Here is a 14,580-nt window from a genome sequence, read left to right as displayed (position 1 = left end):
GAAAGAGGGGATTGTCTGTCAAAGGTCAATGAAATGAAGGAACTGGAAGGAAGCACAGAGCAGAGCCCCCAGAAAAGACTGAGGATGGCTGTGTGGTCTTCTGCCCAGTGATGTGCCCAGGAAGAAGCAGAAATACACCCCATAGCGTCCAACAGCTCCCAAACAAACTTATTCCTCCTGGGCCAAGGGATGTCCAGCTTGACCAGAGCCAGGGATAGATCCAGTGGTATGGCAGCTTTGTGGAACCTCAGATGGGGAATGCTTTCCAGGATGCTGCGTTCTTCAGTGCATTTGGTCTGGGCTTAGGTTGCTGAGGAAAACAAAAGCAAAGTTCCCTCGGTTGCTCATAATACATTAAAAACATGTCGTCTAATTTACTGTTCTCAGGCACACAGTGGTTCTGTTTCTGACTGCCCACCACTGCCAGGACTAGCTCGCTTGCTCTCCTCTCTGCAGACACAGAAGAGGTCCCCCCACTCCTCTTTGGTTACACTGTGGGCACAACTGGGCTAGCAAGACAGCAAGATCCCCTTCATACCCTATTTGGGGCCCAGCCCTCTCCAGTGAGGATTAGCTGTCTGTACGAATGCGCAGCCAAGCCTTTATGCCCACATGTTTCCAAGCCACTGCTGAGATTGGCAGTAAAGGTTTCCCCCACAGAATTCCTGTGCTGTAGAAACTCATGTCTTATGAACTGAACTGAGACCACCAATTCATTTTCTTTGGCTCAACAAAGAGCTATCAGGCAGTAACCAGTTTCACCCATTGCCAGCAGAAAGAGGATTCAAACTCCATCTGTAATTATTACCATTACCCAAGCTAATTTTGTAGGGGAGGAGTTGCCGGCACGCTAATATGACAGCCTTATCTATTAGCTTGTCAATTAGCTAGCAGGGCTGCTGATGGGCAGGCTGCTCCTCTGGACCAGTCAGTCCAGGATCAGTCCTGATCACGACAGACACCATCCAGTGGCATTGGCAAGATCAGGGCTTCACTTGTGCAGGAAGAGAAAGGGACTGACTTCCCCCACCCCAGTGCCCACCCTGACATTTCAGTCCTGAAAGATGTCAGACAAGAAGAGTTTAGAGAGGAGGTCAATCAGGAGAACAGAAAAAGAGTCACCTGCCTGCACCTGTAGAAGGTCCAGGATGAAAACCAAGCCCCAAAGCATTCAGTCCAGACATACACCGTGCCCTAGAAATGTGCCTGGCTCAGCGGCCTGGAGGCTAAGTTATTACGGGAAATCTTTGGCTGTGTTCTGTTTGTCCACCCTAAATCTCCAGGTGAGAGCTTTCCTGTTCATGTTTTGTATCAGCAGTTCCAAAACTGCAACAGTGAGCAACAGAAACATCATTATGACTAGGAAGTACTTATTTGACCCATTTGTAACAATCTGCCATGTGCCATAAACCATGCTTTACTGGTAAAATAAATAAGTGAAGGAATGCACTCATTAAAAATATAATAACAAGTTGCCATCTTCAATTGTAGTCTAAGCTACATTAATGATGCCATGTACTTCCAACAATCATGCTGCAGCCATAATGAATGAGGTTGTTTAAGGCAGTTGTGGGAGCCTTTCCAGAGCCAAAGTATTTTCTCCTCTGATCTGGAAGAAGGTGTAAATACAAATAAGGCTCTGTGCTGATGTTTTCAGAGGCATCTAAGTGAGTTAAGACCTTGAGCTTTATTTTTAAAGATGACTTGAACTAAGCTCCCCCAAAGTATGGAGTTAGAGTGCCTTAATAGCTTTTAAAACCTGACCCTGACATATGTGTTTATGGCTTTAGGGAAAGGGAGGGAAGTCTGGTCCTGACTCCGATGTTGACTTAGTTTGTCATCTTGGCCAGCCACCTCCACCTATCTGCATTTCTGAGTCTTCTGTGTTTTTCTTGCTTTGTCCACTGGAAGCTCTTCATTGCCAGACACGACTCCTATCCCATTTTTGCACAACACCCATCTCAGCAGGGGCCTGATCAGAGATGGGGCTTGGAGGTGGGACTATTAAGTAAATAATAAAGAGAATCCTGATTTCCAGGGATGAACTATATGAGTTTTACAGTAGGCCCATATGTTGTCCCATACAAGCATCTACAATACCTGGGGATGCTACCAAAAGGGCTTTTCCAACTAACAGGGTGGAGCACAGGACACAAATGCCCTGGATTTCTTGGCTCCTTTGACATGTAGGGGAAGAGACAGTGGGACATGTCTTTGGCTGAGGGGTGTCCAGACCCTAAATGGCGAAACTAAACTAAAATACAGAATCAGTCTCTGTTTTCTGCCGGATCAGCACATTCTTTCTGTTATTGCAGTTATTGTTGTGTCTGAATACCTAATTAATTACAACAGTAAATGCTGGCTTCTTTAATCACAGCATCAGCTGTCCTAATCAATCTTAATAATATGGAATCTGTACTATGGCACCCATGAATTTTAATCTACATAAATTTCTTAAGACCTCTCGCAAGCTTGTTGTATGAAATGATATAATTATGGATATAGATTAGGGCTGTAGAGAGTGATTTAAATTGGATTTAAGGAGAAGGTGAATAGAGCCCTCCCACTCATTTATTTATTTATTTATTTATTTATTTATTTATTTAAATCCTGGCCTTCACATAGATTTTTTTTTTTTTTTGCTATCATTATTTTATTTCCTCCTCACTGACTGAACAGCACAGCCTCTCTTTGATCACCTTCCTCCCCCAACCACCGTCCCAGAGGTGATAGTGGACAAGCTGCAGCTCCTGGGAGAGGTGTAAAATACCTCTGTGACAGTGAGAGGAAGGAATAGATGGGGCAGAGCACAAAGCTGTGGATCAAGTTGGTAACATGTTTTTGTAGACCCGTGCGGGGAGCAGCACTGCCAAATAGAGTGAAATAGATGGAATAAAGCATGTCTGTCACTAAATGCATGGGCAATCAGAAGCAGGGGATGAAGAGGATATCATATAGGTGTAAGGTTTGCTGACTCCTTCCACCAAGTGAAATCCCAGGCTGCCTTAGGGGCCCAAAATGTGCCAGATCCTGCTTTTGTCTCTCAGAAGCACTGGGCCCCTCTGATTTCAGAGAGTAGATTTCCTTGGCTTTCTCTTACCTTGAGCTGGAACAGGGAGACTGTCCCATACCCAGTGAGGGGAATGGAGGGCCCACTTTTGATGGGGGGGCCATCATCCTTTTTCCTCACCACACCCACTGGCTTCAGTGCAGCTCCTCCTGATTTACACCCCTGACCATCACAGCAGACTCCAGCCCTCTGTCCCCTACAACCATTTTCACCTGGCGCACCCATATAACAGCTCATCTTGGCCAGACACTGTAGCTGGGTTACTGGCATCTCAGGAGGGATTCTTTATAGAACATCACTTAAACCAATTTTATTTATTTTTAACAACGTGCTTCAATCTGACACCTCCATCCGTTCACTCTCTGACAAAAGCTAAATGTCAGGCCTAACACTGGCTGAATGCCCCTTTAAAAAGTTGGATTGCAATCTAGAGATATATCAGTAGTAAGAAAGCTTCCTGGTGTTAATTTTAAAGCACTGGTATTTCATGCTGACTTGGGAAATCATCCTTGGTTTTTGGCATCAGGCAGAGGATTTGGAATGTGACATTAATGGATCTACTTTCTTTGAAGGACTTGGGAGTCATTTCTTGACTTCTGCCTAATGAATAAGTGCTGCCTTCGTTAAATTTATATTTATGGCCATATAGTAGGTCATTGGTTTGTTTTATGTCTCCAGGTTTATGGAAGGTTATCTGCCATGGTCACCTTGTGGCATCTTGGCCAGGACCGTCTTACAAAGAGACAATTGTATCTGAGCAGGATTTTTCCCATGGAGATATGGAAATGACAATAAATATATAGAGGCAACATCCAGTGATAAGGCTCTTGCCCTGAGCTGCCAAATGAAGTTACTATTAGCATCTGTTTTCACAGTACACCTTTAGTTTGCCCCTGCCAAGGCCAGATCCTCAGCTTCTGCAAAGCAGCAAGGCTACCTGGACTTCAGCGGGGCTGACGTGATTGATAGTTGTTCTCTGGCTTCTCAGGAGCCTCTCTGCTTCTTTGACTTCACCAGCTGATCCTCAGTTTGTACACTACATCACGTATAATCTGCTAAATGTTTGTATGTTGGACTAAGATCTCCATGAATCTGACCACAAGGAAAGGTATTTCAAATGTTATCTATTGTCACATTTGCACAGATAGTCACCAGCACATCCAAGGTCTTTTGGTAATGTTATGACTTAGAGATGTGCTAGTTCCAGTCCAAAAGCCCCTTTAAGGTGCTTTATGATATCCATGTCCCTCATCTAGTGTCTCCTATATTCCTATAGCTCTTACCAGGCCTTACTCAGCTATTTACCTTCTGGGCCACAGTAGGCTTACACCCTGGCACAGACAGCACACATGCCTGTGATCAACTAATATTTGCAGTAACAGAGAAGACTAGCCATCTGGATGGGGACAAAAGGTGGCCGAGACAGGGTAACCCTCCTACCTTAGCAGAGCATGATCTGTGTGAAGGCCACAGGGGTGCACACCCTAATAAGCTATGTGTATCTTATGGAGGAGTAAAGCAACCTTCCCTTATGGCGTCCTTGTGCTGAGACGCAGAAGTGATTCATGTCTCCCCAACACTTTGAATTTTAGCACGTGGTATGCTCCAGCCTTCAGTTACATGTAAGCCCTGGGGCGAGTTGGCTCTGGATCATGAGCCCCTCGTACACCTGAGCCCTTGCTGAACTTCTCCTGGGTCATTAGCATGTATGAGGGCGGTCACTTCACTGAACGTGGCATGGCTACAACTTCCTCAAATGTCTAATCTGTGTCTTGAGATTTCTGGATCGATACCAGCCATTGGCTTCATTCACACTACAGCTGGGAATGTAGGCAGTTATGTCCTTCACTAGGTTTAATTCCTCTGGCAGAGTGAGCAGCAGCATAAAGATATGCTCACAGCTGCCCAAGCTACCTTGGCTTTGTGCCGGGGTACTCAGCCAGCCCTGGAGTCTGTGTCCCTGCATCTTCATAGGCCATGTTGGCCAGCATGGACCCATCCACTGTACTGAAGTCATATCTTCATTTGCTGAGTAAACACTCTTTGAGCTAAGGAAGACAAGCTCTTCAGCAAGCAAAGGCTTTGTTTTTAAGAGCTGCCAAGTTAAATTCCTGCAGGTGGTGACTCACCACAACTGCTTTTCCCTACCAGCCAAGGTAGGGTATGACACAAGTAAAACACAGAGCCCCAAGCCGGGGGTTGCTGCCTCCCTGTGCTGTCTAGTCCTACAGCCCAGGGATGCTTTCAACTCGCTCCTTTTCAAGAGCATCCAGGGATGGTTGGGTCAGTGTTAGGGTCCTGTGTGTTAGACCAGCCACCCTGTATCATATTTACCTATGAGTAAGTCATTGCCAGCTTGGAGCAAAGCTGACTGAAGACAGGGGACAGTCTTCCCACTGGCTTGCATCTGCTGTGAGCTAGGAGGAAATTCCTTGAGTGATTTGGGACACAAGGCAGCCTCCTAAGAAACAAACACCCGGTTAGATACTATGCTTGTGGAAAAGTCATTAAGACTCACGATAATAATTAACTCTAAAAGCTTTGTGTGGGAGGGAAAAAGGCTGCATTTAAAGGCTTGTTGTCCCAAACCCTTTAAATAAAGCATTTGTCCAGTTTTGAGGTTTAATCTTAAAGGTCTTAAATTATTTTCAGTGTATGTTTCCTAAGCAGAATGGCTTAGTTGCAATGGGCAGAGTATGGCTCTAAAGACAGGCGAGATGTCCACAGATGGGGTAAGGAGAGCAGCTCTGCAGTGAGCCAGGTGGTCCTGTTCAGGACAGAGACTCAGCTATAGCTGGGAGAGTGGGCAGTTCCCGTGTGTGCCCAGCTACGGCAAGGAATAAAGGAAAGGACCACAGTCAGACAGGTAGCGCTCAGTGACTCCTCCATTTATCATTGAAGAGGCAGTCATTGCTAATTGTCAGCATGTCAGAGAAAGAACGAGCATGCCTGAGTCCAGCCTCAGCTGGAAGGAAGGAAATGCTGCGAGTGTATCTCCTGAGCAGTGGAGACAACTTTTTCTTCTAGCTTTATAAACAGATAAGTGCAACCAAGGAAGGGCAGTTGCCTTTGGGGCAGACACAGTGGATCATTTCCTTTACTGCAGACTGCAAAACCATAGTTCTCTTATAAAGATTTGCTCCCTTTACCACCTGTCCCCTCACCTTCCTCGGGAGATAGCTTCTACCTGACAGGACTTGGTCATTTTGGGGGGGTCCAAGTTATTATGATCCATTCTCCGAAAGGAGTGTGGGAACTGGTGTATCACTCAACTTTTCACAGCCATTCAGTTTTCTTCTGGAGCAATATGCTTAACATTCTGTTTTTAGAGGAAAACAGTTTTGAGCAGAGGTTAAAAACAATAGACTTTAGTTGCTTCCTTCTTCAAGAAGGCAGGAATAACTGGAAACGGTTCTTATATTTTCCAAGCATTTCCTCCAGTTTCCTGGAGCATCTACTCTCTAAAAACATAGCTCTACTATGCCTTCCACTGATGTCCCACAGGTTTTAATATATTCTCCTCACACCCCTTTTCAAGGGGTGAAAATCCTTACAGTCAGGCAATGCTTTCCTATTTCACATACATACATATTGAGGGATGTGTCAAAAGTCAGCTAGGAAATCAACCAAAGAAATTCCAACCTAACATTGTAATCCCACTTATTTCTCCCTGTGAATACCCCATCTTCATAGTCCTTGTGATCCAATAATGCCCATAATGAACAGGAGCATCTAAGACTTAGCCAGCTAATCGGGTTTGTCCTCTCCAAATTTCGTCTTCTCACCATTCCTCCTTGTATTTTGGGAGAAAAGTGCAAGACCTTGCAAGCTTCCCTCATGATCAATGCTGATCTTTGAAGTTAAGGTTCAAGCTGGTATTTGCATCTGTAAGAAAGCACTTTGTCCATGTTCCTTGGGTCTGTAACACTCACATTTGCTAATCTCCCCCACAGTTTGGCATACAGTCAATGTCTCTCCTGGGACAGGCCAGTGGCACCAGATTTCCTTCCAAGAGTCCCACACCTTTGCGTCCTCCAAGCCCTTGCCTCCAGCCTCCTACTCTGTGCTTGTAGGAATGAAGAAGGTGGGATGGAGGAGGAAAGTGGCAGCTCCCTAAGGGATCATCCTACACATAAGAAGCTGGAGGGACTGTGTAAATGTAGAACTGTGCAGCACCAATAAATACAAATTAAACTCATAACAAGAAGTGAAATATTAGGGCCAAGGTGACATTTGGACTGCAGGTTCAGCCAAGCTTTGCTTTAAATTTTTTATTGCTGCAGATAAAGAAAGAGCTTATCCAACACGTTTCTCTCTCTTGCTCTCTCTCTCTCTCTCTCTCTGTTTTTCTCTCCCTATTGACCAAAGGGGAAAAAGAAAAAAAAAATCTTAACTAGCTTTGGTTGTATTTGAACTAGACTTCAAATTTTCACAAAAATAAACAGTTTTATGGGTGAGGAATGCACACTTGTAAAGAGAGAAAATGCACTTTGAAGCCAGCAAGGGACTAGCATGCCTTACTCAGAGATTCACAGCATCCTCCCTGGAGCAGACAAGTAGTGTCCCCCTCCCCTCCAAGCAGCATCTCCTCTCTCACAGAGGGCTGCCTGGCAGCAACACAGTCCTTCAAAGGGATGTGGGTATGGCAGGAGCCACTGCTTTGGTCTCTTCTCCTTCCTCCTGCTATGCCCCTGTTGTTTTCTGCTCTGATTGAAATTTTCATGCGACTGTAGCTGTCACTGAGATCTGACTTTGCACAGCACTTAGCACAGTGTCAGTCTTGGCTTAAGATGAGGGCTCTTTGGGGTTGATTACTGCAGTGCCAAAAATCTGCATGATCAGAGGTGGGCTCCATAATTTAAGCTTGGGAAAGGAGAGAAGAGGTTTGTTTGCCCTCTGCTCCGAAGTCTCACAGGGGCTGGGGGACAGAGCCCTCCCTGCCATCATGGAGGACTCTGTTCAGTCCTGTCTGTAGAGTGAGCGAGCTGCTCCTCTTCTGGGACCTTCAGACCCTGGGTCTGTCTGTCTCACACCACATATTGATGAGAGAAGAGAAAAGAAGAGTGCCTGTCATGTTTTAATCCCTTAATTCCTTCTCTCTCTTGTGTCTCCACAGCACAGAGCCCCACTGCAGCAGACCCCTTGCAGCAAGCCTACGCTGGAGTGCAGCAGTACGCAGGTCGTTAGTATTAACACTTTCTCCCAATAAACCTTTCTCTTTTCTAAAGCCTTTAATTTCTGAATACACCAGAGGGTGCTGGGGGAAAGGAGGTGTTTGCTGATACAGGAGCGAGCAGAGGGCCACAAACTCTCAGATTAAATTTGCACTTCTTGTGAAAACAAACATAAAGCCCAGGGTCTTCTCTCCCTAAGGAGGCAACCTCCTCCCTTTCCCCAAGGAAAGGCTCTCACTGACCTGCACCTTGGTGCAGCTTCATCAGCAGGACCAGGTCCAGTCTGCCTAACGGAGTGCACAAGTACAAAATCAGGCCACTGATTTGGAGGCCACTTTCTATAACAGGCATCCTGAGTGCTGCAGCGAGGAGGTGAGATGGGCAACCAGACCCTGCAGAGCCACTGCTGCTGTGTCTGGCAGGGTATGGTATGTCTGCGCATACCCTGATGTTAGGGTATGTCTACACTGGCCATAGCCCAGCTAGTTTGAGGCTTGCTTAGGAGCTACGCAGACATACTTCTGGCTTCCCAGCAGCTTTCTCCACGGCTCCCAACGGGTCAGCCTCCACTCGTGTCACCCTGTATGCTGAGCAGCTCCTTTGCAGTTGATGGACTGACACCAGCCAAAGTGACCTGGTGCAGACCATGACCCCACCGTGTTCAGCCTCCCCTCGCGAGGTGTCCATGGCCAATGTTGCGAGGAAGCTGCCACCCCAAACTCATTATTTCCTGTGGTAACCGGAGCAATCACAGGCTCCCGCTGAGGAATGGCTATTATCTCATGTCAGCGCTGTATCTGGAAACTTAATTTAATTCTCCATGTAGGGCTTCATTTGCCGGTGTTTTAGTTATTGTCATTTATTGCTTGTGAGGTTTGATAGATGGGAAGCAGCTCAACCCTTTGAGCTGTTAATTAACCCCTCTGCACACACATGGCCCCTATCCCCCTCTCTCTGGGCTCACAGGCGACCCGTACTCTGTATTTTTAGCAGCAAGGCACATCATCTACCATCTGTGGTACTGAATGGCTCCCCTTGTCTGCTTGGTGGGGGAGCTGAGGTGGGGAAAATTGTTTAATTGCTGCACACTGCTTCCACTGTGTTTGTGTGAAAGAGAGAAAGTCTCTAGGGACATGAAAGAAAATGTATATCCGAGAGTGTATGTGCAATTGTGCCTGTACAGTGTGTGGGCATACGAAGGTTAGAGTAAGGGAGGAAACACGTGTGTGAACTGTTTTTATGAGCATGTGAATTAATCAGGGTGCCAGAGAGATTACACAGGGAAACATGTGCATGTCCTCTGCGCGTGGCTGTCAGCATGGGCATCAACGCGCTGAGATCATGAATGAATGTGTTCGTGGTACCATCTGGGATGGTTATGCACCTCTGCTGGGACAGCTCTCAGAGACCCCCATTTACACCGCGTGGCTGTCCCCGGTGTTACTGATGATGAAGCTGAAGGGAGGGTGGGTGCTCAGGACCATGTAGCACCTCCTGGAATATGACCATGGTGCTTCCGTCACATCTCAGGCTGCATGAGATGGCCCTTCACACACCCAAAATGCAGGGGGAAAGCCCACCTCTAGCTTGGTGTGATGGTTTGGAGTGAAAGCTCCTTGCTTCCCAGCACTGAAATCTGTCCCTCTTTCTTCTCTCCCTTTCTCTCCCCTATAGCTGCTTATCCTGCTGCTTATGGCCAGATTAGCCAAGCGTTCCCACAGCCGCCTCCTATGATCCCACAGCAACAGAGAGAAGGTGAGTAAATGGGCTGTCCTCCTTTCTGGCCCCAGCATGCCATCGCCACCACATTGGTTCCCCTCCTTATACACCTAGCGAGTATCCATTAAATGCCCAATTGCTTTGAACCCTTGGTCCCTCCATTTCCATGGGCAGCTCAGCATCATTGGCACTAACAGTAGTATGCAGGAACATCCTCATGGGGAATCGCTGCTGAGATCTCCTCAGTTCCCAAGGAGGGGAGTTTGCTGATGTGCATGGCCCATGGAAAGACCTGCTAGCAACATAGGCAATGGCCAGTGGGGGGGGTCTGTGTTCGAGATAAGGAACAAGAATGCTGATAAAAAAGCAATTGCATTGGAATAAAGAATTTAATAGGAAACAAAGCACGAGTGGCCCTTCGTTAGAAACCAGTAACATGATTTCAGGCACCTACTATTTAGAGAAAGAGGACCTGCTATTTAGAGGAGCTGATCTCGTGCTTTCAGCTTCCTTTGATAATCTGGAAACAGAAATCAGCCCTTTTAGAGTACAATCTCTATATCAGGATGAGATGAATCATGTAGTAAGAGTACCTATTTCTTTACATCGACTATGAGAGGAGCCTGGGTTATCTAGTCCACAGGACTGGATGGTTTCACCGGAGACAGGAAAAGTAAGGAGAGGTGAATCTCCCAACATTGCATGTAAATGTTTTGGGAGGTAACCGTGCCATGTAATATTCCCTTTACAGTCAGTGAAGAGCAGTGGGATCCTCAGAGGCACTCGGGTAGTCCCAACTGTCCTCCAGGGGGTCCACTGCTCCCTTTTGACAAGAGGGAACTGCTTGCCTAAGTGAGGCATTTAAGTCAGGTGCTTCAGCTTAATGTAGACAACCTCATTTTAAATAATTACATTTCAACTTTTATCCTCTATTAGATCACTAATTCAGATATATTCTATGTTATACGTGTTATTATATATATATAATGACATTTAATATTTTAATGTAGTGTAACAGTCAGAATGAAATGAATCAAGATTACACTATCAAACTAAAACATTCTGATGGCCTAGAACTACTTTGGGGGAGAAATCTCATTTTGTAAGAAAATTAGAAATGTCAGCATTTCAATCTAATTTGGAATTAATTTTTTTCCGATGTCAGAATTTCCTGGGGAACACAACTTCCAGCTCCTGATTAGCTCTAGTACATGTCCCTGCTGTGAGAACAGATGCACAGACCTAACGTATCATTACAGAGATGTTTCCCCCATGCTGAAGGACTTTGCTTTTTATTACTTACTGGGGCTAGATTAAGCATAGGACAAAATGGCGAGCAGATCATTGCTCAGCACAGCATTTTGCCAGGAACCATCAGAAACAAGGGGTAGCTGTTGTGCACACTTTGAAGACCCACTGCCCAAAGACCCTTGTGTTCACAAGGCATGACATGTCTCTGTGGGTTGAGGGTGAGTGTCACCCGGTGGACAAGTTGTCTCATAACTCCTCTCTCCTTCCTGTAAGCAGTTGGTATTGGGGATGGTTGAGGGCCACATATATAAGATGAACCACCAGTCCAATGCAGGTTGCTGTTCCCAGTGTCCTCCGTTTTCCTGCAGTATTTAGATGCTGTGGCTTTCTCTGCTGCTTGCTAGAGAGAGAAGCTCTATGCCACGACACTTCCTTTTAGGAGAGGGTCAAGATCTTTAAGCGTCTCTAACCTTTAACAGGAAAACACAGTAAGAGGGAACTCTGATAATAATAATGCTCAGTGCCGAGAAGAGTATGTTTGCAAGGATGTGCACAAACATTGATTCATTAATGAAGTAGCCCTACCACAACAACAACATTGACGATCACATTGTTAATAACAATGCTAACTCTCTGCTCCCGGATCCTGGTTGGATAACAAGCCCAGAGCCGCTTGGCTGCTGCAATGTTCCTGTAGAGATTAGTCATTACTTCTACATGAGCGCTGAGGCTGCTGGCAGATGATGGGGTGGATAGGGTGGAACACATCCAAAATCATCAAAGCTAGAGATGAAGTCTTGATTCAGGCCATGTCAACCAGGCAAAACTTGGGGGTAATTCTAAATTTTTACGGTATTACTCATCTTGATGTAGTTTCTGAAACTCGGAAGTACACTTAGATATTAAAATAAAGTGGTGCAGGCTTGTGACTCTTATCTGCCCTGTGCTCAAACATGCTAGGGACTGAATAGCAAGCAGATGCAGAAGCGGCAATGAAATTCCAGCCTCTGAGTATTTGCTGTAGGGGTGAGGTGTGCAGCTGACCAAAGGGCTGCAGGCTAACTTCATACAACATTATGGAACAACCCTTTTTTAATTACCATTGTAAGACCAGTGTAGTCACAGCCTTTCCTTATGACACTGATTCCTCGTGTTGGGGATGCAATGACAGCTGATATCAGCACAGGTATATGGAGTTTACTCATGTTGACAGGGGACACCCAGGGATAGGTTGGTCTGTGGCTGCCCCATGCGAAAAAAACAAACAATGAGCTGGAGGGTGAGCATGGGCAGAGCAATGGCACAGCAGCTCAGGTCTAACCAAGCCAAACCAACATGGACACACCACAGAGTTCTCTACCATGTGCTTTTGTGCCCTCAATCAAGGGTTTTTCCATTATCCACTATGGTTTGCCTGTAATTTACAGACTATTCATAAACTATGCGTTATTTAAAACTTTTCTTTCCTTTTTGTTCAAATCAAGGCTATCTGTGCTTCTTGTGTATTAGTGAACAGAAATATCTGTAACTTAAAGCCATAAAACCAAGAGCCATGGTAGATGTCAGGATAGAAATGAACCTTGATTCTCTTCTCATAATGTGTCATGAGGGTTAGATTTCAAGCTGACTTACGGGCCTTTTGAAAACCAAAATAAACTGTGTGGTAAATAATTTTAGTACTGTATTCAGCCCTGAAATGCCAAGTACACTGATCTCTGATGATCCATTAACTCAGTCCAAAATAAGACCTTTCTCTCCAACAAGACAGTTGGAGTCTTCACTGAGGTTTTGCCATTCCAGCTGTGATCTTCTTCTTGCTCCAGTGGTCCTGAGTCCTTTAAAACTCATTGCATGTGTGCACTGAAAACTAACTTAAGCTCTTTATAGCATTCTGAGCTGAACAGCTCATTCCTTTGATTCCTTTGTATAAAAATATATACATATACACGAAGAGGCAGCCATATACATAAACACATAATCTTCCATGGAGTGCCCAAATTAACCTGACTCAGGCAAAGAAAAAAACAACAAGGGAGGCGGGCTGAGGCAGACAGATCTTGTTTTGTGAATTCTTTACCAAGGAGTCTAACTGTGATGGGTAACTTACAGATGGATGGATTTAACAAGAAATTGCTTGTTAAATTCTAATGGCAGAATTTTCATGTGTGAGGATGGTAAAACAAATCAAACTACCCCAGGTTATTTCTCAGTAGCAGGTGCAGTTTTCAGCATTGGAAATTAGCAAAAACCCTCTGTAGCTGGGAACAGAATGAATTTGGCCTTGAATGTCTGAGTTGGTATGGGAAGCCACAGCATGGGTTTCCCAGCCACATTTCAGAGCTGAACTGGCTTTGAGGACAGTCTCTGCTTTTTCACATCCTCCTTGGTCTCTTCCTCTCAGTCTCTGAGCAGTGTGAGGCAAAGCTGATTTCAAGGTGATCTAAGGGTTGTTCTCTCCTTGAGCCCAACCTCTAAACCTGGTGTAGAAGAAGTTGTGTGCCTCCTGGTCTGCCTTATGCCTTAGTAGGTGTTTCTCAGCATATGCAAGCAGAATCCCTACTCATCCACAACACATCCAAGACCCCAGGAAATGCAGCTGGTATTTTTGAAAGAATTTGCCAGTTTTAACAGTGCAAACTGCTGGCTTTGGTGATGTCAGTGGGAATTTTGCCACTAATTGCAGCAAAGCCAAGATTTTACCCATTCCATTATAATGTGGATCTCAAATCCCACAGCAGAAGTGCTCTGGGGCACATTCAGATGAAGGAATGAATTTTTCCCTGCTATTCTGGACCGTGGTCTTCTCCTGGGCAGAATTTTCTCAATTCTAACAGACACCTAAGGGGGTCGGTGTTTGTTTAACACTTTCAGACTGTTTCATATCTAGTTTACCATGCCAATAACTCCACATTGTGTGGAAATGAACTGCAGCAAGCACAGGAGAAGGGATAGTTGCTCAGAGAGGATACTAAGGAAGAGGCAGACAGGAGGTGGGGGGAAGATGGAAAAGCCTGGCATGAAAGAGGGGAGCCTGATTGTGGGCCACTGAGGTTCAAAAGTAATTTAGCTAAGCAGATGACCGGGTGCCTAATTAGTTAATTATCCCACTGTACCACTATCCCTCTATTTGGAAGAAACCCTGTTACCATTCTCATGACCTCTAGGAAATGCACAAGATGATGCAAAGGATCAGCTGTTCCTTCATGACAGTCCTTTTAGCAAATTAGTGGGGAAAATTGTGCTTAGCAAATATTCATTAGGGCTTCATTTTCCATTAATCCAAAAGGAAATGTGGAGAGTCTGTGACTTCAATCACGCTGAGGCCCAGGAATTTTAATGAGCTTTAAATGGGCATCTGTCAGAATC

The 14,580-nt window shown here is 45.4% G+C and overlaps 1 protein-coding gene across 1 annotated transcript in view; it reads left to right on the top strand.

Moving 5' to 3' along the window:
* Nucleotides 1-14,580, top strand: part of CELF4 (CUGBP Elav-like family member 4) — a 716,072-nt gene that overhangs the window by 653,981 nt on the left and 47,511 nt on the right. The window contains 2 exon segments of the mRNA XM_030004110.2: nt 8,187-8,252; nt 9,919-9,999. Of these exon segments, the coding sequence (XP_029859970.1) occupies nt 8,187-8,252; nt 9,919-9,999 (147 nt within the window).

Source organism: Aquila chrysaetos, chromosome Z (assembly GCF_900496995.4).
Source record: "Aquila chrysaetos chrysaetos chromosome Z, bAquChr1.4, whole genome shotgun sequence".
NCBI lineage: Eukaryota > Metazoa > Chordata > Aves > Accipitriformes > Accipitridae > Aquila > Aquila chrysaetos.
The sequence above is the reverse complement of the archived record's forward strand: the minus strand, read 5'-3'. Positions and strand labels throughout refer to the sequence as shown.